Below are 25,277 nucleotides of genomic sequence, written 5' to 3'. Positions count from 1 at the left end.
ATGAATCCATCTGGAACCACGGGCCCAGATGGGCAAGGTAAGCATCAACCCTTGAACATTTATCTTTTGCTGTAACCCTAAAATGTAAATTAGAATTGAAAGACATACCAAAGAAAGACCTTAACACTTCTTTGTTTAGACTAAAGTACTTCACCTGGTTGAAGCACATCTTTGTTTGCTTTGTTTGTGTGTGTGTTTGTTTCTGAAGAATGAGTGCACATTTATTTTAGTACCTTTGAGAAAGCAACCTTTTCTCTCCACACAATCTACTGTGTTAATCATCTATTCTCGTTCAAGTAGGCTTGGGGTGATGCTTTCTGCAAGCAATATCAGCTTTCAACCACCAACACACCCTTCCTTCAATAGTTGTCCCGTGCTTTGCCAATGTTCTAGTTAGGGATGTGAACGACTCAGTATTTTGCGTGACGACGTGTCGTTGGCATTTATCGATGTGCCGACTTTATTTATTGTGTTTATGAACACAGAACACTTGATAATCCGTAGGCTACAGCAGCCTATGACTAACGAGGCCTACGTTTGACATATTAGGAAGAATTATGTCAGACTCAGCTCTCCTTCCTGATGCCAAATAATAATATAACAACACAACACGTTCAACAATTGTAGCTAATAGCTATATGGCCTGGATATAAACATTTATAATATCTAAGGAACGTTCCGGTTACCTCAGCGAATACAAGAATGCTCGCCCCAAAACACGGTCGCCCCGGATCAAATTCGGTGACCTGGGAACGGTCGCCACTAGGTACTCCTGAACGTAAACCCAGTCAAAAAATGGGGCGATCGTTCCGGTTACCTCAGCATACGTTCTTTCTCGTCGCGCTGTCATTGTTTGGTGACAGGACACGGTGTATTCTGGAAAAGCCATCAGCTCACGGAAGCCTTTCCCCTTGATAACGCTAATAGGTATCTTCGGCTATCATCTTGGCTGTCAAATCAGTGATCTTTTCTGCCCGCCGGTCATCACAATGAGGTTTCACGGTGAAGTTTGCCATTCTGCTTTGCTTGGGTGAAGGCTATGGGTGTCTCGCTTTAATCTGATTTGACATCACTGATGTTGATGATACGCATACTTCGTGCTGCATAATTTGCACTGCACTGTTTTATCGAAACAGGGACAAAATCGCCCCACGCCGCACTCCAATGTGAAGCTGCCATTTTCAAGCGGGCTTTCAAGCATGCACAGGCAGAAAGTAAACAAAACTAGCCAGCGTGCAAAATCGCACTTTGTGCAATCACACAAAAGTGTGATTGCACAATCACTCACACAAAAGTGTGATTGCACAGTCAATCACACTTCAATATGAACATAATCATTGGACTTTGAAAGTCCCACTTCTTTGTTTAGACTAAAGCACTGGTTGAGGCACACAATGTTTCGCTTTTTGTTTGTTAGTTTCTGAAGAATCTGAGTACACATTCATCTTAGTACCTTTGAGAAAGCAACCTTTTCTCTTCACACAGTCTACTACTGTGTGAATCATCTATTCTCATTCAAGTAGGCTTGGGAGGTCTAGACAGTTCTCAGGGGCTTGGGAGGATGCTTTCTGCAAGCAATATCAGCTTTCAACCACCAACATAGATACCCTCCCTTCAAATTAGCAGTATGCTGAAGTGAGCAGCTGACTGACGTCTTAATTTCCTTAACCACTTAACCCCATACGTTGTTGAGCGAGTCCCTCAGGGATCTATACTAGTGTATTTTCTGTTTTCGCTCTACATTTAACCCTGTAAGACCCGGATATATTTCTACTTGCAAAAAAAAAAAAAAAACCTTTCAGATGGTCTTATAGGAGTACTTAGGAGAGGAAAATATAATGTTTTTTTATTTTTTATGTTTTGGTAAGTTTTTATGCAAATGTTTCCATATGGAAACGTTGGGTCCATCAGGTAGCAAAATTTCCTATAGGCCATTTTTAAGGATAACATGGCAAATGTATAATTACTTCACTAAAACAACTTAAGGATTCATTTATATGGTTTATTATTTGGCCTCAGATCAATTATTAATAATATTTGGCCTCAGAACAGTATACATTATGAATAATAACACCAATAAGCCATATTTTTTAAATCAATTTTATTAAAAGAACAACAAAATAAAAATCTGTACAATATATGTAGTAAAGAAACCTAATAACCTAAACCATTGTCAGTGATCACACAATACTGTCTGGCCAACTCACTGATTTCACATCACATCAGCTACAGCCGTGTTTCGTGTGTCTGCTTCCCAGTACATCCGGCATCCATTCATTGGAGAAAGGCCCATTCTCAGATACATCCCCAACATTTGCTCAATTTCTTTTGGACTTGTGTTGACTGATGTTCCTTTTGTTTGAAGGCTGTAAATGTTTGTGTTCGTTGTGAGAGAGTCAATCATGTCTTTGGACACAAACTGGCGGAAGTACTGCAGTGGTGTTTGGAGAGAACTCATATCTTCAGAGGTCAGAGGTGGGCCAGAAAAGTCTGTATTAGGGCTGATGAAGTCCTTTTTCAGCCACTGATATCTTGAATCACGGCGCTGAGCGGGTTTGGTCAGTTGGGGCGGCTGAATGTCTGCTGGGCGGTCAGTGGGTTCACTGGGTGGTTCACTGGGTGGTTGGTTTTCTTTGGACCCCATGCCACAGTCCTCTTCATCTGACTCTTCATCAGTCTCATTGATGTCTATGTCAACATCACTCTCTCCGTTCATCACGATATCCAGAACATCCCTTGCTGAGAAGCGAGGCCCTTTCTGTTGTTGTGGCATTCTGAAATGAAATAAAGACCATTAGTACATTTAGTAGTGCTTACAAACAACATTTCACAAGTCATACAATACTGTCTGGCAAACCTATTGTGTGATGATGATTGCCGCTAAGTGGGCATCATTCCATTGCCCCTAAGTACCCACCACACCTTGAATGAATAATGAACAACCCCCACAACCCCCAACAAGTACCAAAGTGGTCCCACTGTCCTTGTAGTATCGAAAGCAAATTAAACATACTGAGAAATAACAAGGGAATATATTGGTTAAACTATGGTTGAATATGTATTGTTTAGGGGGAGAGAGAAAGTTTGGGTGGACATTTTCTGAGGCTTACTGCTCAAAGCAAACAATTCAGTTTTTGTGAACAAAGGAACCAGCTTGTATGGTTCTGACTGTTAAAACAGTCATATATATATGTTTATATATATATATATATATATATATATATATATATATATATATATATATATATAGTAATGCAAAGTGGGGGAAATACACATATAACTGTTTAAATCTATTGTGAAAACTATATATAAGGCTGAACAGTAGCAGGTGAACATTAGGCCTGCCCTTGTATTTTTTGCAACCAAGAGGGCCCAACGATTCCAAAAAGACACAAGTATGAATCATGCTTTAATTTCTAATTTGGGACATATATTTCACAATAATAACATATGTACATGTTCTAGACATTGTAATGTTCAACAAAAAAAATATTACAGGCATATTACTTACGTTTTTGTGAGGAATATCTTCCAGAGAAAAAAGAGATCTGTTCCAACAGAGATTTTTCAAGTTGTGATGATTCCTGGCTCTGTGGGGGGTATTTATATGCAAATATCCTGGCCAATGGCATTGTAAGACTAAACAATAGGACCCAATGAGCATTTAGAGGTGAAAAAATAACAGAAAAAAAAAAGATTTAAACATCTTTCTTTATAAAATATAATTGTTTCCAAAAGGGATCACTGGGTCTTAGAGGGTTAAAGGTAGGGTAAGTGATATTTTTGGGTTAAAACAAAAAGTATTTTGTTAAAAGGTTAAAGCACTATATTCTGATAGTAATCATTGCTATAGAGTGTTTGTTCAGTAACAGGAGTCTCCCCGTCTCTCCAGCTCTTTAATAAACAGAAAATACATTTTCTGGTAGGTGTCAAAATCTCAGCCAATCAGGAGAAAGTACCAATTTTTAAGCTTCATTTTTATAGTGTTCCAGTTCCAATTTTGCCTGCTCATTTCTTAGTGTCATCACTTCCAATTTCACTTGTTTAATCTATATCCTGATTGAGTTCTCTATCCTGATTGGATAAAATTGGAAAAGAAACTGAAACTGAAACGAAAATGCATTTTCTGTTTAATAAAGAGCTGGAGAGACAAGGAGACTCCTTTTACTGAACAAACACTCTATAGCAATGAGTACTATCAGAATATAGAGCTATTTAACACTTATTTTAACCAAAGAAAATCACTTACCCTACCTTTAATATCTTCACAGAACAAGTACAGTACAAGCTTAAAACACGTCAACCCAGAATACGGATGCTGGGGTTTAAGTGGTTAATTTCGCATAAATAAAGTACCTACCGGGCTTGGATTAATTACTTTTGTGAATCAATTTCAATACATTCAATGTTATGACAACACTGCTGGCAGATGATCAAACATGAAAACCCTTTGAGAATTGATACATGATAAATATTCACCACAGCCCATATAAAACATGCCTGGGAGCAATAACGCAGGACATAATTGATCTTTACTTTTCAAAGACAAAGATTGATGTACACATACTTGGGCTTATAGTCTATTCATCCCCTGGTTATGAAGATGAAGTTTCTCAAAAAATAATTATTAAATAACATAAATAATTACTTACTGTATGTCAAACCCTACAGTACCTGGGCAACCCCAAAGGATCATTCATGAAACCTTAAAAATCCATTAGGGCATATTCAGTTCCCCAGGAACTGCTAAACAAATCCACAACTTATTTCCTAATTTTCCATAATAGTCTGTAGAGTATGGGTAGTTTTTTTTCAGTTTATTTTAATAGTTTGTTATGGTAAGGCTCTGCAGGAGTTTAGCCATCTATAAGAGGGTTGGGCTGTCTGTCTGTCTGTCTGTCTGTCTGTCTGTGTCCGGAGCTAATCTCGCTAACCGATAATCACTGCATTTCCCGAGAGGGAGGATACATAAGTATCGTTTTAAAACAAAAATAGTGATGAAATGTAAGGGTATGCCGTCTTCACTAATCTCTAGAGTGACCGCATCCCAGAATGAACTGCATTTTATTTACATGCTCATATCAGTCCTGACTTTTAGGAGAATGATAGATAAGCACTTGTTTTGACCATTATTGACCTAAATCTCATTAGACAGTTTTTGAGCTCTTAAGTGGGCGTCCCCACAATGATTCACTTGTTCTTGCGTTGGGTTACAGAATATACTGTATATGTTTGCTTCTAATTAAATCAATGAACAATATAATATTATTACTACAATATTTCAGCAGAACATTTTACCCAGAGAGAAGTAAGCCTAACTGAAAATATTGAAGAAAAAGAATTAACCCGCAACAACGTTTCGAGCCAAGGCACTTCATCGGGTCAAAAAAGGTTTTGACCCAATGAAGAGCCTTGGCTCGAAACGTTGCCAATCAATTACATTGGAGCAGATGAGTGTGCAGGTTTATTCTTTTTCTTCATGTTACTTTCCAACCCAGCACCTCGAGCAAGTGATGTGTGTATTCTATTCGTTTTTGTCTTACTGAAAATATTGACATGGACAAAGTTAAGCCTGCCGATGAAATTAAATGAAACAGAAGGGAAGAGGCGCAATACTCTCTCAACTATATAAACCTTCTTTAAAAATATTTTTTTTATATGAAATATAGAAAGATGATGGAGGCTTGGTGCAGTATGCCGTTATAAAAAACAGCAAATTTATGCTAAACACATACTGTTTTGCTACTGTTTTTACATGTATCTGTGTTATTTTCCTATAACAAAAATAGTCAAGCTTTTTTTTTAAGTAGACCAATATGCTTTTAGTAACTTGCCCCTATTGGCTGTAAGGGCAAGCTCAGTGTCATGAAAACTGTTTACTCTTCAAGATTACAATATGGAAACGGCTCATGTACAGTATTATGAGAAAAAAAAAATGGAATAAATAAACAAATTGGCTTAGGTTGATAACATGCATCGATGTGACGTACTAACAGAAACCTGGCAGACAGGACTTGGGGAACGCTTTCAGCAAGCGAGACAAAACACTTGCAGAGGGTATATGATAACAGTACATGCTTTGTCTTGGGGGAGCAGAAATGGATAACTAGAATGCAATTATTCTTTTTGCACCGTACAGGTGTGAACAGTTTGCATACACATTTGTACATGGATATGCTGCACATCCGTGTCACATTTGTGCATCATCACAATAGAGTGAAACAGCTTTGTTTCGCTGCACAATGTCAGGGGCCATGACATTGACAAAAGCATGAAATAAAAGCAGAATATGGTGACTGGCACTGACTGCTATGCATTTCATACCGTAAAGCTGGCCCTAAAGTTTTGGCCGCCCCAAGCAAATAACTGTCTAAGGTGGCACCCCTGTGTAAACAATGTAAAAAGAGATGTACACATTCAAACAGAGCCTACCAGGACTGGAGCAGTGTTTCCACAGTACATCAGCAGATGGTGTCATTGTGCCCCCTGCCTCAGCTGTTCCACTGTGAATAGAGGATGGAATTAAATAGATTGCAATTTGTTTGACTTTTAAGTTACAGTCTAAAATAGCAAATTATGGAATTGCAAATTCCATATCCTACTACACACCATGCAGCCAAGTACTTTTTAGTATTCAGTAGTCTGTTTAGGATATTCTATACGCCCTCTTCCCTATTAGTTTCTTTGTTTGTTTGTTTTTCCTGCCCCAGAGGCAAACACGTTGTCACCTTGTAACATTACCCATCTGCAGAATAAACAGTCTAGTCCACTCTGTGGTGGTGGACTGGTGATATGAAGGAGTCGGGAAAGACAGTCTGTCACAGACTTAGCCATGGATCACAAATAATATATGATGACAGTCATCAGGGGCCAGGGCTACCACAGACTCAACACACAGTCACTCAGCGTTGAGGGCTGCGGTTTTCGGTGTCAATAGCAATAGCCTTATGCAGACAGACAGTGCGATAAAAGCCTACAAACAGTCATTTGGCCTTCGTGGTTCGCACAAGGTAAATCGTATACTTACTGAATGGTTTCATCTGGTTTCACAATCGTCCGCGGGGCCCCAAACAGCCGTTTATTGATTGGGCAAACAATTCCGTTGATATCAAGGGCTAGGAAAGACACTGCGTGTTGTCATTTCCTAACTCTTGCAATCTCCACCGATTTAACTATTGTTATGATTGTGATGAAAAGCTGTCACGTGCCACAAGTTGTGCTCACCTAAACTCACTTCATTATAGAAGGGACACAACGACCTCTTGTGGAGGTTTTGCTGAAATACAACCTAAACATGGGAGGAAGAAACTCAAAATATGATTTTGTTTCGTTCGTAATTAATAGGATATGTGCACAGCAGCCATATTGGAAAGAAATTGGGCCTCTTCCTTACTTCCTGACCATTATGGTCGAACAGAATCAGGGTACTGATATTGTGCATGCGGGCTGTGGCTCATTGTAAACACTGTGCTACATCAGTGAGGTTAGTCTGATGATTATCAGACTGAAGCAGGCAGTTTACTCACTGAGTGGGCGGGGTCTATGGTCTGGAGCCAGGCTACCAGGGTCAGTCTAAGTCCAGTGGTTCCCAAACTTTTTAGCTCAAGACTCAAAAGAGAAATTAGACGGTTTGCCCGGTACCCAAACTAGTGAAAATAGCAGATCTACAAGCTCACAACGCGTCGCTTTGCACTGTAGATATGCTGTTTCCACTACTTCTTAAACGTTTTTTTTTATTTTATTTATGAAATACTTTTGAAATATTAATTTAATTGATGAAAAGTTTGTAAAACTTTAAAACTTTTTTAAATTATATTGAAATATATTTTTTTTAAGACACAAAAATGAGGATATTTACTCGCAACCCATAAGAATGGGTCCGCGACCCAAAGATGGGTCCCGACCCACTGTTTGGGAAACAGTGGTCGAGCCCAGGGGTTCTCAACCTGTGGGTCGGGACCCCCAGGGCCTCGCGTTACGAGCTTGTAGATCTGCTATTTTCACAATAGTTATCTGTAATGCCTCAACTCCTACAATTCCAAGTGCTTGTCAGGGTGGGAGGTCCCCAGTTCAAATATGATTATTTTGGGGGTCGCGGCCTGAAAAGGTTGAGAAGGTTGTGCCACAGACAGTGAATTATTTTACTTTCCAGTTCCACCGGGATAGGATTTCACTCCCTGAACAGGTTCAGAGCCTGAACCAGCATGACTGCATGACAGTGGTGTAAAGTAACAAAATTGTACTTAAGTAGGCTACAGTACTTGAGTACATGTAAAGTACATGTACTCAAGTACTGTACTTAAGTACAATTTTGAGGTATTTTTTACTTTACTGGAGTGTTTCCAATTATCTGTACTTTTACTTCTACTCTGCTGATCTCTGCAATCTCAGATGCAAATATTGTACTTTTACTCCACTACAATTATTTGAAAACAGTTACTTTGTAGATTTTGATTTTGATTTTGATTACAAAACATACATTGCCCACCTCAGCCCTATATACATTTCGGCCATTTGAAAATAGCCGATCTACAAGCTCACAATGCGCCACGATGCATTGTGAGCTTGTAGATCTGCTATTTTCAAAAGATTTCTGGCAGATTTTTGGGCTGGTTCAATGATACACCTTCTTTCTCAAAAGACTCACTGTGCGTTTATTCTCTCTCTCTCCCACCCCCCCCCCCCCCCCCCCCATTATCTTATAACAGTGTGCATCCAAAAGAGATCCAGAGTTCCAGGTGTCATGATCACGCAGCATGTTGAGCAAGTGCCCCTTGGAAAGACAACCCCAGATGTCACCTATAAACCCCTACCACTGAAACTTCAGGAGGGTAAAATATGAACTCCATTATGTGACACCTTCTTTGGTCATTTACATTTGTGAAAGTAAGGCTAAAATACTGTGATTTTGTTGTTATATTGTATTTATATATATATATATATATATTTTTTTTTCTTTCAGGTAAAAAGGCCCTTTTCAAAGTAATGGTTACTGGGGAGCCGGCACCAACGGTCACATGGGAACGCACTAAAGGCAAATGTGACGATGCAGAGATATATAAGACTAGATACAATGAGAGAAATAAGGAACACATTCTTGAGGTGAGATAACAGCAGTGAACATTTTACATTTATGAGCTATTGGCGTAGTCTAATAGCTGAAAGGCATACAATGTTGACAGACCAGTACTTTTCATAGTGTAGCATAAGTGTACCCACAGCCGCAATAACCCCACTTCGAATAAGCAGCATGTTCTGCATGTAAATGTGTGAAAAGATCAATATTCTGCACTCTGGATACAATCTACAATATGACAATATTGCTTTACAGATATTCAATGTGCATCCAGACCATTCTGACACTTACAAATGTTTTGCGACCAATCCATTTGGAATGGCTACTTGTTCTGCTATACTGACTGTTTTAGCAGGTGAGAGACCAATTTAATATGACATAGATTAGTAATGCATGTAATCCCATGACTGCAGTATTTTACAGTTGAACTAGATACTTATGAAAAACATTTCATTCTCAGGTGGAACGGAGAAAAAAAGCAAAGGTAAAGTATGAGTTTTACTCTTTTCTGTCTTTGGATTTGGATGATGCTATTTTGCAGACTTGCAGTAAGTCAATATATGGGTTCAGTGTCTTGCTCAAGGACACTGATAGACACAGTACCATTGATGGTCACAGAGGCTATGACTACGAACACCATGCTACACTGTAATCTAAACATACGTATTATAAACATTTACTTTAGGAGAGTAAGGGTTGTCCTGAATGTCCTCGCTCAAATTGTGTTGTGAATATATATATAGGGGTGGGACGATATGGGTACCTCACGATACGATATATATCACGATATTAGGCCCACGATAACAATATATATCACGATATTCGACGATGTTCGATATATTGCGATATCACGATATTCGATATATATTGCAAGAAATTTCACCAACGATATATCAAGATATCTGAAAATATCGATATATTGCGATATCACAATATATTGCATGAAAATTCACCAACGATATATCACGATAGTCCTTGTATTCAATTCATAAACACATAAAATAGCACCAAACAGTTCAAAATCATCATTACACAAATACAGAGTAGGAAAAACAACGTATCACAAACAAAACAAAACAAAAAAAATATATATTAATATCGATATTTTTCGGCAGCATATCGATTATTTATCGCGGGAGAAAGTATCGTGATATATCGATATATCGATATATCGTCCCACCCCTAAATATATATATACTATTTTCTAATCCTTTATTATTTTCTATACCCATTTTAATATTATATTGTGATATTGTGACAAAGATGATATTATGATCATGTCATTTTTCATCATTCAAAGTAACCTAAACCAGATTGTTATTATCTTATTCATTCATATGTACAATTGTCCATGTTCATTAATATTGATTACATTGTCTTGCAGGTGACGATGGAAATCAAGATTTCAGAAAAATGCTCAAAAAAACGTAAAAAAAGAAAAGGCTTATAATAGTTCAATTTAAATATGTCTCGCAAGACAGTTTAAGCTAAAAGAGCTTACTTTGTACAGTATTAACCATTTTTTCTTGTGTCTCTGCCCAGTACTGTTGCAAAAAAGAAAAAACCACTCCCACCAAAGGAAGGAGAGGAGCTTGACCCCAAGCTCTTGGAACTGCTGTTAGTTGCCCCAAAGAAGGATTATGAAAGAATCTGTTATGACTTTGGCATTACTGACTTCCGCTGGCTGTTGAAGAGACTGAACCAGTTGAAAAAGGAACGAGAGGATGAACAGGCAAAGGTTGGTTATTAATGACTGTAAAAGCATGATGATGAGATGCTGTCTCTCCACTGACGCCTATTTTATGATGTCTTGTAATTTGTGTCTCAAATAGAGGTATCATGATGCGTATACTATTATGTAACAGCTTAACACAATAAAGTTATGTTAATTGTGAGCATGTCAAAGATTCCATGGCAATATTCACAGTCAAACAAAACACTGCGCGTTTTGTGGTATAACGTGTTTTGAATGTTGCTATATGAATATTTAGATATTTAATGTTTTATACACAAATAAAGAGGATTCAGTGATGAATCAGGTTGATAATAAAGTTGAAGACAGACATAAAGTTGGATCAGTGGTCTAATTGTAGTAGTAATATTTACACACAAGCAAGCACTAAATCCTTGCAGTGTAATCTGTATCATTTATCTCCTATCACTGACTCGTTAAGGTTGTGGAGAAAATTGAAAAAGTGAAACCAATAGAGGTGAAACCAAGTGGCAAAGCGGAATTTGAGCTGAACATGAAGCTAATCGATCCCAACAGTGTAATTACTTTATATAAGGTAAGGTGAACTTGCATTCATAATTTCTACATAATCTTTAATCCATCCCAGCCCAATTTTACTTAAAAAGTTGGCCTACTTTTTCCCAACTAAAGGATGGCGATTCGGTTGCATATGGTGAGGGTGATGACGAAGCGAAGCACACTCTTACAAAAACTGGGAATAAGTATGTTTTCAGTATCAAAGATCCTCAGAAAGACGATGTTGGGTTTTATCAGGTCGATGTGGATGACACCAATGTTTTCGCCACCGATCTTCAAAGTAAGGCATATCTAACCTTCTCCTTTTGTGTTATTAAAAAGCAATCATTGTCTTGCAAATGAAGCAGCAACAAAAAAAAGTTGTTGAAAAATGGAACATGCGATTTGACTGTTTTTACCCCACACACTACTCCCCATGTCTTGCACTCTCTTAGTCCCATCGGTTGAGTTTGCTGCCAAACTTAAGGATGTCAAGGCTGTTGAATATGAAGACGCTGTCTTCCAGTGTGTCCTGTCAACACCCCTCAACAGGATTACTTGGTCTACAGAGCACTCGTCGCTTGAACCTGGAGACAAATACGAAATTACAGTTTCAGAGGACAAACTCATTCACACATTGAAAGTGAAAGACCTTGCAATGGAAGATAAGGGTACCTTTTATGCCATCGCGGGACTTGCCAAGAGCAGCGCTTCTCTCGCAGTGGAAGGTGGGACTGCTTTAAGACCTTATTCCTGTGCTGAAATTGAAACATTAAAGATGGAGCCTGTTTTAAAGGTGCTGTAAGTGTTTTTGTTAAAACATTTTTAACAACTTTACATTTTATGTAAAGTTCTATATTCTGATTGTAAGCATTGCTACAGAGTGTTTGTTTAGTAACCAACAGGAAATAAGTGTTCAGGTGGGACATCAATTTCATCCAATCAGGAGAGAGAACCCATTTATCAGCTTTAATTTGATAGTATTCCAGTACCAATTTGGTCTGGTAATTTCTTTATTTCATTACTTACATTTTATCTTATTTATCCTGTATCATTTATGAGTTCTCTCTCCTGATTGGACGAAATTGGTATCCCGACCTGAAAATGTATTATTTATGTAATCTGTTTTTTTAAAGAGCTGGAGAGAAGGGGGACCCCTGTTACTGAACAAACACTTAATAGCAGTTATTACTACGGGAGTATTGAGCTATAAACACTTATAATAACTATATATATATGTTACAGTACGATTGGAGAACCAGGACGATTGAAGAAAGCGCGCTTGTTTTTACCACTCAACCAGCAATTCTGTAGAAAAAGCACTAGAGTGAGCCACAAGCCAGGCTTTCCAAATAAAGTGCACACACATATATGGCCGCAACCACACACACACGCACACACGCACGCACGCACACACACACACACACACACACACACACACACACACACACACACACACACACACACACACACACACACACACACACACACACACACACACACACACACACACACACACACACAGTGATCCATGAAAAGAACTATTCTGTCCCTATCGGTTCACAACTCGGACGGCGCTGATTCGACTCAGCAGAGCATCGGCCGGTCAGCGCGGGCACTCGCGCCTCCTCGGCCTCAAGCTCTGCTGAGTCGGCGCGCCTCCGTCATGGACAATAACTATTATCACGTGACACGTGCGTGTGAACCATAGAGGTATAGGTGTGAACGCGTGTTCAGCGTTCCCCTAGCGTAGCTTCCTGGTTGCTACGTGGGGGGGTCGGGGGAACAACAACAGTCCGCGTCGCATCAAAGCCCCGCCTCGCCCCGAAGCCCCGTGCCTAAAAACGAGCGCTCTGTCTTCAATCGTCCTGGTTCTCCAATCGTACTGTGACATATATATCACTTACAACACCTTTAATGCATTTAATAACTATGTTTGTAACAACGTAAGAGTGCACGTCCTATGTGAATACTTTGCGGTATTCTAATCACCATGGTAATGTCTGGCATAACAACATAGTATTTAAAGGTTTCAACGTCACTGTATTTCTTTCTCTCTCTTTCTCTTTGCTGTGTGACTGCTGCGACTCAGCGGACCCAAATGGCGGTAAAGGTCGCAAGGAACCTGCAACAGGGGCAGAGGATGCTGACCTGGCTAAACAGCAGGGGGGGGATGGAGGAGATGGGAAAGATGGTTCCGGTGACGGTTCCGGTGATGGTGCTGGTGATGGTTCTGGTGACGGTTCTGGTGACGGTTCTGGTGGCGGCTCTGGTGACGGCTCTGGTGATGGGACAGGTGGAGATGGTGGAGAAGGAGATGGCAAGAATGGGATGGATGGGGCAGAGGGAGACGGTGATGGAAGTGATAAGAAAAAGAAGCGAGTCCGAAGTGCTCCCTTGGTTGCTGAAGCTGTCATTGGTAAGAACAGTGTTTCTCAAACATTTTCATGTCAAGGACGCCCAAGTTGATATGTTGATATGCCACAGACCCCCCTCTGAAAAGATTTTGTGCCAAGGAACCCTTTTTTGAAAATAGCAGATCTAGAAGCTCACAACGCATCGCACCATGATGCGTTGTGCGCTTGTCAATTGGCTTTTTACCCACTTGCTGAAAGCTGGCGGGTCTACAGACAGGCTGGGCCACTTGACGCCTATGCGACACCTATTTGTCATTGGCTGTCCTGGCTGTCCTTCACTACTTTAAGCCAATGGGGACACTTTCCCGTTTAAGCCAATGCCTCTCCTCCTTTGCAGCACCCGCCTCCCCTCGCCCCTCCCAGCACTTCCCCTCCCGAAGGCAATCCACGCTCCTTACACCATTGCATCTTACTTAGCCTCAGGCTACAGAGCTGGGGAGAGAGAGAGAGAGAGAGAGAGAGAGAGAGAGAGAGAGAGAGAGAGAGAGAGAGAGAGAGAGAGAGAGAGAGAGAGAGAGAGAGAGAGAGATATTAGCACTTCAAGCTATAGCGGATATACAAGGGGGCCTGGGGACCCCCGCAAAGCAATCACTGGTGGTCCGAGGACCCCCACTGGGAGCCTGAGACTTCCCCATACTATGAACGGCTATGTTGCGCGAGACCGAGACAGGACGCTAATGATTGACATTAAAACCAAAGAAATGATGTTGCTCACATGTTGCAAACACAGCAGCTATTGGTGAGGGCGGCTCCAGCTAAACAACATAGGCCGCTCGATGTTCGTTTGTATGGAAGAATTTCACTGTAGATGTGGACAAAAACAACAGTGGAGTGACGAGGCTAGTCGACGATTTTAGCATTGTTAGCTTGACGTCAAGCGTCATGGTTGAACTTACACCTGGTGTTTGCATTTCTCCATTTACAACTCGTACATCTACATAAACGTTCAGATTTCAAATATAAAGTGCTTATCTCATGGCTACGGGTGTTATAATTATACACGGGCCCTCATAAGTACCCGTATCTTCCGTATCGTTGAATAAACAGCATTTTGATCCGATTGGTGGCCATTGTCTCCGTTTTTCTCAACTACGCGGCTGTAGCGGTTGGGGGGTGTATGCACTCTGATACATTATAACTCTATGACAAAATGGCCGCCGATCGGAATAAAATGCTTTTTAATTAACAATACGGAAGATACGGGTACTTAGACCCACCCGAAATGACGTGTAACATCCGTGGCCATGGGGTAAGCACTTTATATTGCAAATCTGAACGTTTATGTAGATGTACAGGCTGTAAATGAACAAAGTGCAAACGCCATGTTGCAGTTCACCAAAGACGTCACGACGACATGTAGCCGTTTATTTGCAGTGGTGGAAAGTACCTAAGTACATTTACTCAAGTACTGTACTTAAGCTCACATTCGACGCGTTGTGAGCTTGTAGATCTGCTATTTTCAAATATTTAGTACTTTTGGTACTTCAAGTACATTTTGATGCCAATACTTTTGTACTTTTACTCAAGTACATTTTTAATTCTGGACTTTTACTTGTAACAGAGTATTTTTATATTGCAGTATTGGTACTTTTACTTAAGTAGAGAATTTGAGTACTTTTCCCACCACTGCTTATTTGGCCTTGCTTTCAAGACTCTTTTTGAAAATAGCTGATGTATTTCACCTCAAGTGGCGAAACTGGTCGTTTCTTTTGGGCTTGTTTTCATAGACCTCGTAGCTTGTTTCTCTCACAGCACAACACCAGCACTGGATTTTATCAATACATTTACTTACATCGGCAATTTGAAAATTGCCGATCTACAAGCATGCATTGTGAGCTTGTAGATCTGCTATTTTCAAATAAATATTTTATTAAATCTATTATGATGATGATTACTTATTATGCTCAAATTTATTTTTTATAATTAACCAGTTGAGGTACTTCTACTTAACTGGAGTATTTCCAATTATCAGTACTTTTACTTCTACTCAACTACATCTCACAGGCAAATATTGTACTTTTACTCCACTACAATTATTTGAAAACTTTAGTTACTTTATAGATATACACATACAACACTAGCACTGGATTGTATCAATACATTTACTTACATCGGCAATTAGAAAATTACCGATCTACAAGCATGCATTGTGAGCTTGTAGATCTGCTATTTTCAAATAAATATTGTATTAAATCTATTATGATGATGATTACTTATTATGCCTTTTTTTTACAACACAGATCCTCTATGGGGGTCCCTGGCACTAAATAAAGTGGACAGCTGACTGAAAGGTGTCAATGGGGGAGTGATTAGAGGAGTGGCTAGGCTGAATAAATTACCCATTGTTCACGCCCATTACCTGGAGCTGAGAGGTGCTCCGAAGTGACAATTCTTTAGAAGGGATTATCTCAGTTTGCACTATTATAGATAACCAGATTCAAATGATCACATCTTCTTCAAATATGTTCCAATTTTGAAAAATGCCAACTTGCGGCATAAAGCATTGTACCCAGTCACATATAACCCCCCATGCAAGATCTGTGTGAATTTGGAAAATATTCATACATTTTCAAAACATTTTTTTCCCAGATTTTTCTAGCCGATCTACGAGCTCACAACGAGCTTGTAGATCGGCTATTTTCAAATATTCAATGTATTTCTATATAGGTTTAAACTTTAAAGTGCTTGGGTGGCCTATATATAGTCGTTTCTTTTGAGATTGTTTTCATAGACCTGGTTGCTTATTTCTCTCGCCAAATCTGGCAACATCGTTCAGAACAGAGGCATAATCCTCGGACGTTCATAATGCCACGGAGTTAAAAAGTATTCCAGTCTTGATGATGACGAACCTTTATGTACATGTAGACCTACTCTATAGGCCTAAAGTAAGTGACAAAGGAATTATATCCCCTCATACCTGCAACCTACAAAGATATAATGGCCTGGCTGCAACAGAGAAGGCGTGCACGTGTTCTAAATGTTTTAACAACACCCGGTTGCATTGGCTGGGACATTCTGCACAATGAGCCTGCCGCAAGCGGGTATATTATGACTTTGTCATTTCTTGTTTGAATAGCCTTTGTATAGAATAGTGTTAAAGTGGTGAAACTGATTTTAATGCTACTTTACTGGGGACCCCCTGGAACCCCCTCAAGGACCACTGGTGATACCCGACACCACTTTGACAACCATTGGGTAACACCCGACCCATGTACGCCTTATGGGGAAAAGACTGCACAATGTCCACTTTGTGAGCTGCTTCATGCATTTTGACAAAGTGATCAGCAGCAGAGGCTTTCAGAAGTAAAACTCTGAATGTTATAAAGTAATAAAAAGATGGCAATAACAAAAACATTGATAATTCAATTATTTAAACTGTACATTTGTTAGATTATTTAAAGTTATGAATGATCAAAAGTAATACAGAAAACAACAATTTCCAATGAAAATGTGATTTGAAATGGCATTTTGAGTTGACAGGGACACCTCTTGCAGTACCCCATGTAGACCACTAGAGAGAAACATATACTAATCATTGGTAAAGTAATGGCAAACATGACTCTAGAGGACAATTCCAAGCATTACTATGCTTGGTTTTCTTATGCCAAGCATAATAAGAGAATTATGTAACATAATTTCTGTCCCTTTTCCACATTTGGTCGCCCTTTAAGCCTAAGTTAATTTGTGTTGTAATTCTTGACACATTACTTTTGTCAAATATCTGAAATGTAATGCTTAGTACATACTGTAACTTATACTGTGTATAGTTTAGAGAGCATACCAGTGGAGTTATCTTAGTTGAAAGGGTCTCTGCCATATTGTTTTACAGATGAGAGTGCTCGCTTTCTAAGTGGACTGTCAGATACTGCAGCTAATGTTGGTGAACAGGCAGAGCTGAGCTGCAAACTGAGCAATGAAACCAGTGTGGGATGTTGGTATAAAGATGACGATTTGGTAAGCCAAATCCCTATAGGACATTAGCAATCTTGTTAACACCTTCAAGTATAATAGATAAAATAATAACTCCTACAAATGTAGAACTTAATGCTCAACATGTTTTTTTCTGACCAGCTAAACAGTGGAGATGGGGTAGAGATCATCAAAGATGGAGCTTGCCACAAGTTGATTATTGAGAGCTGTACGAAGGATCATGCAGGTGTCTATCGTTTTGAGGCAGATGGACGTAAATCTGAAGGAACACTTAACATCGAAGGTAAGGATTATCGTTGGTGTGGGTGGAAATTAGACTAAACTGTTTAGTGCTGTTGTTTTTAATTGTTATTTGGTTTGAAAGATTGCAGTCTCTCTATTTCTCTATATGACAATAATATGTAATACGTATCTTTATATATATCTTCTTCTTTTTTTCCCTCTTTTTTTCTCTTTTTTTTCACACATTGAAGACCCACCAAGCATTGACAAGGACGCCCTAGCCAAATTCTCAGAATCAGTTATTATTAAGGCTGGTGAAAATGCCGAATGGAAGCTGCCTTTCTCCGGTGGTTCACCGGTGACCGTGCAGTGGTACAAGGATGATGATGAGCTTCTGTCTGGCCTCAAAGTAAGGATCGACGCATCCGACGCAGAGAGTCAGCTGCGTCTTTTGAAGTGCCAAAGAAAAGACGGTGGCGAAGTCAAAATCAAAATTAAGAATGAATATGGCACGATAGAGGCGATTTCTAAGCTTATTGTCCTCGGTGAGCTGAACAAAAACAAATATTGTCTGTTGATTATGATCAAGCATTTTACAATGTAGGCTTATTTAAAGTCATGTTGTTTCTCCAGATGTTCCTTTTTCAAAAGAGATATTGAATCAGTTATGTCTCAACAGACAAACCCACCCCACCACAAGCACCAGTGGAAATTATTGAAAGTGCCGCATCGTCTGTTGAGTTCAAATGGAAGCCGCCAAAGGATACTGGTGGCTGTGTGGTGACCAATTATCTCCTAGAACGCCAACAAGTTGGCCGCAATAGACTGACTGATCTGGGGCAGATCCCTGGTAACAACCCTGGCTACAAAGACACAGACGTGGACCCAGGACGGAGATATTGCTATAGAATCAGAGCCAAGAATGCAGAAGGGGTTAGTGATTACCTTGAGACAGAAGATATCGCAGCTGGTGTATTAAGTAAGTATTCATACACATCAGTAAGAATACCATCACTCCTCTGGATGCATAATGGTTTTAAATTCAACTATTGGGACTGGGGAGAAAGGCGCAATTCTCTACCAGGAAGTATGCCCCAGTAATAATAACCTCCTAGACCTAGAGTAATGAAAGTAATAATAAAGTTAATACAGCATGTGATTACCAGTTGTACATTGTCTTTATTCTCTTCCCAACTCTGTTTCTACACATTCATTGTATACAATACCTGTCGCCATCTTTCTCTCAGATTTCTGTTATTCAAATGTCTCTGTAATCCACAAAGTGCGACCCCTTAACCCTGTAAGACCCGGATATATTTCTACTTGCAAAAAAAATAATAAAACCTTTCAGATGGTCTTGTAGGAGTACTTAGGAGAGGAAAATATAATGTTTTTTTATTTTTTATGTTTTGGTAAGTTTTTATGCAAATGTTTCCATATGGAAACGTTGGGTCCATCAGGTAGCAAAATTGTTGTTGTGTCAATTGTGTTTGTATCACTAGTCAGTGAAATGTGTCAGGTTTTCACTGACCCACAGTCACATTGCGAATCCTTCGTGAGAGGAAGTTCTGCAATGTCATTGACACACACTATATACAGTCAATTGTACATAACATTTTACAGTAATGGCCTGCAGGATGAGATGTACAAATCGATATCTGAAAGGTGGCAGACCATGCCAGCGTAGTCTCAGGAAATAGAAAGTAATAAAAGAGAGCAATTGCTCTCTCAGCCCATAACCATCTGGGCTGACATATATTTCACTTGAAATAAGTAGGGATGTCACTGTTAAATCACCCAAAATATTTTATTTTCAATTCCAGCATGCTTGTTCGGCAACTCTATGTCTGTGATTCCAAGACGGCACTGTATTAGGCTATTAGTTTTGGTGCATCCGTTGGCGAAGGTCGGCACTCTGTCAAACGGGCTTGACAGCTCAGACTGAGTTGAATGTGTGCCGACATGGAGACTCTCGTAATTTTGAGAGGTTTCGGGGTATGGTGTCACATTTATAAATGTATATTTTGGTGTTAATATAACATCGGCTTCTACCAGCAAAGTTGTATGTCTGCAATTGGCGAGTGGTGGTACATCCCATAAGATGGAGGGTCAGGAGCATTGTAATTGGACAGTTAATATACTGTAGATCCCATAATCGGGACGAACAGAGAGTTTGCTTGTTCCGGACCATAGCTTCATGACACCATAGCCTGAAGGATTGCTATGCGGTTATAATTCGTTTTTGTTTTGTCAGCATGCACAATGAATTTGACACTGATCGACCTAGTAGTATACAAGACACAGACAGACAGCCACAGAGACTAGACAGCCAGACTGATACACAGGGGCGAATGCATGATCTCCTGGCGGACATACTTGATGTAAATGGTGCAGCAGAGGGGTAGTAAGGCAGCTGTCTTGTGATCAAAAGGCTGCTGGTTAGGAATCTGCACACTAACTAATAAATGTTTATAAACCATAATAGATAATAACAGTAGACTAAGAAAATGCTGCAATGTTGTTACAGAGTTCCCTGGATCTCCAGCAGCCCCTAAAGTGGCCAGTGCTTTCAAAGACTGCATCAATCTGACATGGTCTCCTCCTTGTGACACTGGTGGAAGCAAAATAGTGGGATACAACCTGGAAAAGCACAAGAGCGGCAGCAACTATTGGAGCGTTGTGAACCTAAATGAGCCAATCAAAGGTGCTTTTCACATGAGTGCAATATATATAAGTTCTAGGAATGAGAGACATTAATTTGTGGAATGTGTGTACTGTGTACAATAATCAAGCAACAAACTGCACAAAAACTGCACAGTTCACTACAATTTTCATAGCTTTACCCTCTCTGGTAATCTTCAGTGGAAGATTGAGTTGAAATGCTTCATGGGTAAAGCTTACTGGGAAAGCATTTACGAGAATTATACTTAGTTTTCAGAGGATATGGAGATTTATGCCTGCCATGTGTATGAAACAAGATATCCTTTTCATTTCTTATGATGTTCTATTTCCTTTTCTCTTAGATACCAAATTTGCGGTAAAAGATGTTTTCGAGGGTGCAGCATATGAGTTCAGGGTGTCTGCTGTCAACCTGTCTGGCGCTGGTGATCCTAGCCTTCCATGTGACACGGTTTTTGCAAGAGATCCTATGAGTAAGTCAATGAATACAAGATTCTTTCATCTTGATGCGTCTGCATTTACTCTTTGACTGTAAATAAAATAAGGTGTCAAAGCACATCATGTGGTCTCCAGCAAATGTATTTTGTATTCTAACACCATCATTTACAAAGAATGTAGTATGTGATGCATGTATTTTATAAGCCAATAACACATTCTTTCACTTTCTTTCCAGAACCTCCAGGTAAAGTCACAGACCTCAAGTTAACATCCTCTGATTACACTACATTTTTCCTGGCTTGGACTAAACCTACGGTGATGAAAGGTGAAGTGGATGAAGCCCTAGGGTATTTTGTGGAGATCAGACCCATTGAGAACATTGAATGGACTCGCTGTAATGCCAACCCAATTAGTCGAACATCCTTTACCGTGATTGGCTTGAAGGCAATGGCTGCATACTGGGTGAGAGTGATTGCTACCAATTATGGAGGTGATGGATTGCCTTGCAGCTTTGACAATTATCTCATTGCTATGCCTCCCCCTGGTAAGAAATATTTTAATTTTAAAAACACATTATTGGTGATTTCTCAACTTAAGTGAAATAACTTTTTTTTTACACTATGGTGCAGGATGGTATATTATTTATACTCTTAGTATTCAGTAGATACAGTTTTAGTTAAGTTGTGAAGCAATTGTTAAACTATTATAATGAGGCTGTCTGTTTATGTATTGTCACTTAAACTACATAACAATGCCATGAAACTGCATATATTAGATTTGTAAACTCATATCTGACCTATGTGGTGGTCTGGCCATGAAGGTCAATTATTCTTTTAACACATTGCTGTACATAACTTCTGAACTATACATCTTAGAAGGATGAGACTGGTTGTATTTGAAACTTTGTCTCAAGATTTTCTAGATGCTGTAAGATAATGATGCATTTACATAAAGGTTGGCTCAATTAATGAACTGAGAGTGTGCAGTAATATCAAGTAATGAAAAAATTATAATTTATTTTATCTTCTCTCGAAGTGAGGCCAAAGTTTAAAGATGACAAAATGAAGACCTTTATGGTTGTGAAAGCAGGGAATACCGTTCGTGTCAACATCCTCTTTGAGGTAATGGCACACAGTATTTCTTGGTAGTGGATTCACTGCAGAATGCATGTGTGTATTCTTAAATATGACACTATCCAGATTGTATTACTCAATTCTTGCCTTCTGTCTGCAGGCTTCTCCCTTTCCAGATATCACCTGGCTGAAGGACGGCCTTCCTGTCCTCAAACATGTATCAATTAGCAACTCTGATAACGGCTCGCAGCTCTTGATCCCAACATCTGAGCGCTCTGATACTGGCATCTATACCATCACCGTGAAGAACATTGTGGGACAAGAGTCCTTCAATGTTGAGATCAGAGTTACAGGTTAATGTTGATCGGTTGACAATGCAGTTCTACTGTCAGTGATTATTTCATTTCTTCATATGGATGGTTTTTGTCCAATTTATTGCATTTAATCTAGTCAGCTGATGATAACACAGAAATCAGCAGTGTTGAGACTAACGTGTTACAAAGTAACAAATTAATTCATTAACGCCATTACAGTTACATTTAATTGGGCTCATTACTCGTTTCTTAGAAAATAGCCGTCAACTTCAGAGAATGAAAGGTTTGTTATGATCTGACTTCTACCCTCATACTAGCCACATCTGTGATCTCCCCCTCCGCTCGCTGCAGCTGCTGGACTTGGTTCCATTACCACGTTGTTGTTCAGATCTGGTTGAGGGGACGATCGGCTCCTCAAATCTTACATTTTTGTGTATCGTATCAAAAACTTTAAGGTAGTCCCAGTATTCTACAGATGTGTGTAGTTCTGACCGACCGTCTGGAAAGAATTGCATGGGTTGATGCATAGTAACTAGTAACTGTAATTAGTTATTCATTTAAAGAAACTTGCCCTCATAGTGTCATAAGTGATTGTCTCTGTTAACAAATTAGTTGTAGCCCATATGATGTTACTTAACTGGTTGAAGGTACAGTAGAAGAAAGTAAAAACATCCGCATCTTGGTGTCTCTGTGTCCTACCCTTATTTCAGATGATCCCAAACCTCCAGGCCCAGTGGATCTGGATGAGAATGTCCCAGGAACAGTGACTCTGTCCTGGACTCCTTCTCCCGATGAAAAAAAGGATGACAGACTGCATTATACGGTAGCTAAGAAGGACTCGTTCAAGGCCACCTGGAGGACAGTGGCAGACAACCTCTTCAACTATAAGTACACAGTCGTCAACATCATACCTGGACGAGAGTATATGTTCAGAGTGTTTGCTAAAAATGACATGGGTCTCTCTATGCCTTCTGCCTCCCCAAAATGGGAAATCAAAAAGGAAAAAGGTATGTGCATTTTGTTCCTTTAAAGTGAAACAATTGGCCAATTCTGTTTTTTATGACCTATAAAATGCACTGTTAAAATACAGTGTTAATTTAACAATGAGCTTTTATTAACATTCAAGATTTTACTGTGTGGCTGTGGGTCTCAGCAGAGCCTTCAGGATTTAGGAGATGTGTTGGTTTATTTTATAAACGCACACACCTCTGTCCATACATATTTGATGACATAAGCACAGAACTATTAATGAACATAATCTATACTGTATAAAACATCAATTTAAAGATGAGTGGAAACAGTTTTCCTCATTGTGTGTGTACAATAATTAATTCACAAGAGTGAATATATTTGTGTAAATTGCATAAACTTTACTGTTTCTATGATCTCCTTTCCTTTGCCACTCAGTGAAGTTCAAACTGGACATGCCAGAGTCAAAGGGCCTTGACTTCCAGTCACCTCCGTCATTTGTCATCCCCCTGAAGCGGCGTCTGGCCCCACAGGGCTACGAGTGCGGCATGAGCTGCGCTGTCGGGGGGGATCCCGCCCCGCGCGTGACGTGGTACCGTAACAACATCAGCCTGAACACCAACACCAACTATCACATCACCAACGTATGCGGGGTATGCTCCATGCTCATACTGAGAGTTGGAGCCAAGGACACCGGGGAATACAAAATCGCCATAAACAACTCACTTGGGACAGCTGAGTGCTCAATGATGCTGGATGTCAAAGGTACACACAAGTTGAAAACATTAGTGTGTAGGCCAATGGTTCTCAAACTTTTTTTTTATTTCAAGGACCCCCGTAACTCTGAGCGTGTACAAGCTGACACTCTCTCTTCATTTGTAAACTCCCAGAGATACAGACCTGTAAGGGTACATTTGGAACCCCCGGGCTCAAGGAACCCCGAGGGTCCCTGGACCCCACTTTGAGAACCACTGGTGTAGGCAATGCAAGTGTTAATGTTTCTGTGATCACATTTTCACATGTTTTTTTTTTTTACAGAGTGAAGAGAAATTGCAACCTGAATGAAGGATGCTGCACCTTGGAATGACAGATGCCTTGGCGTGATTGAAAGAAATGTTGATGGAATTTTCTTAGACCTTTAATTTTGTGCACTGTGTACTACTGTACACAGAATAACACTGATGATACTTCATTTAGTATGGGCTGCCCTATACTGAATGATTCTGTGTCGTTATTTGAGCTTTAAGATGTGGTAGAATAACATGTAAAATTTGTTTTCATTCATAGTACTTCACTTGAATGAATTTGTCATGGATAAAAAAAACTAATTGGGGGGGCGGGCACTGGGCACTATTTGGGTGGATGCTGGGCACTTCTTGGGTATATTTGGCGGAGAGTCTACTTGTGGATAAGTGAGCACTATCTTGTGTTGGTGAAAATTGTAATTCTGAGGAAAAATACATATTTTGACCTGGATTTGCACCATTTCGATTGATATGATACTGTGTACTTTAGGGAGAAGATTTGCTTCATTTGTTTGGAAAACTAACTTTACCCCCCCACCATTTTCTCTGTCTCTGTCTCTGTCTCTGTCTCTGTCTCTGTCTCTGTCTCTCTCTCTCTCTCTCTCTCTCTCTCTCTCTCTCTCTCTCTCTCTCTCTCTCTCTCTCTCTCTCTCTCTCTCTCTCTCTCTCAGCCCAAATGTGTGAATGTACCTCTGCTGTTTGCATTTCTGTCTAATAAAGTATTTAATCAATCAATCAATCTCTCTCTCTCAAACACTTGTGTTTTTCAGATGAATAAAAAGTGTCACTTTATTGCTATATAGAGCTATTTAACACTTATTTTTACAAAACAAACACACTCTTACTATAAAAAGAGCTCTATACCAATGTTCAACCTTGTCTTAAT

General features: G+C 39.6%; 1 protein-coding gene across 1 annotated transcript; it reads left to right on the top strand.

Moving 5' to 3' along the window:
• On the top strand, positions 1 to 24,409 carry LOC308081857 (immunoglobulin-like and fibronectin type III domain-containing protein 1; the record flags this gene model as incomplete). Its single annotated transcript, XM_080423476.1, has 20 exons — positions 1 to 37; positions 8,709 to 8,831; positions 8,963 to 9,102; positions 10,635 to 10,814; positions 11,251 to 11,364; positions 11,460 to 11,625; positions 11,780 to 12,052; positions 13,417 to 13,743; positions 17,571 to 17,695; positions 17,813 to 17,954; positions 18,145 to 18,438; positions 18,573 to 18,872; positions 20,421 to 20,597; positions 20,917 to 21,045; positions 21,246 to 21,554; positions 22,046 to 22,131; positions 22,244 to 22,436; positions 23,108 to 23,404; positions 23,805 to 24,131; positions 24,405 to 24,409. 20 exons carry the CDS (start codon positions 1 to 3, stop codon positions 24,407 to 24,409), a joined length of 3,744 nt encoding a protein of 1,247 aa, XP_080279602.1.
• Positions 24,410 to 25,277: the final 868 nt, after the last annotated feature.

Source organism: Gymnoscopelus braueri, assembly GCF_963280865.1.
Source record: "Gymnoscopelus braueri genome assembly, chromosome: 3".
NCBI lineage: Eukaryota > Metazoa > Chordata > Actinopteri > Myctophiformes > Myctophidae > Gymnoscopelus > Gymnoscopelus braueri.
The sequence above is the reverse complement of the archived record's forward strand: the minus strand, read 5'-3'. Positions and strand labels throughout refer to the sequence as shown.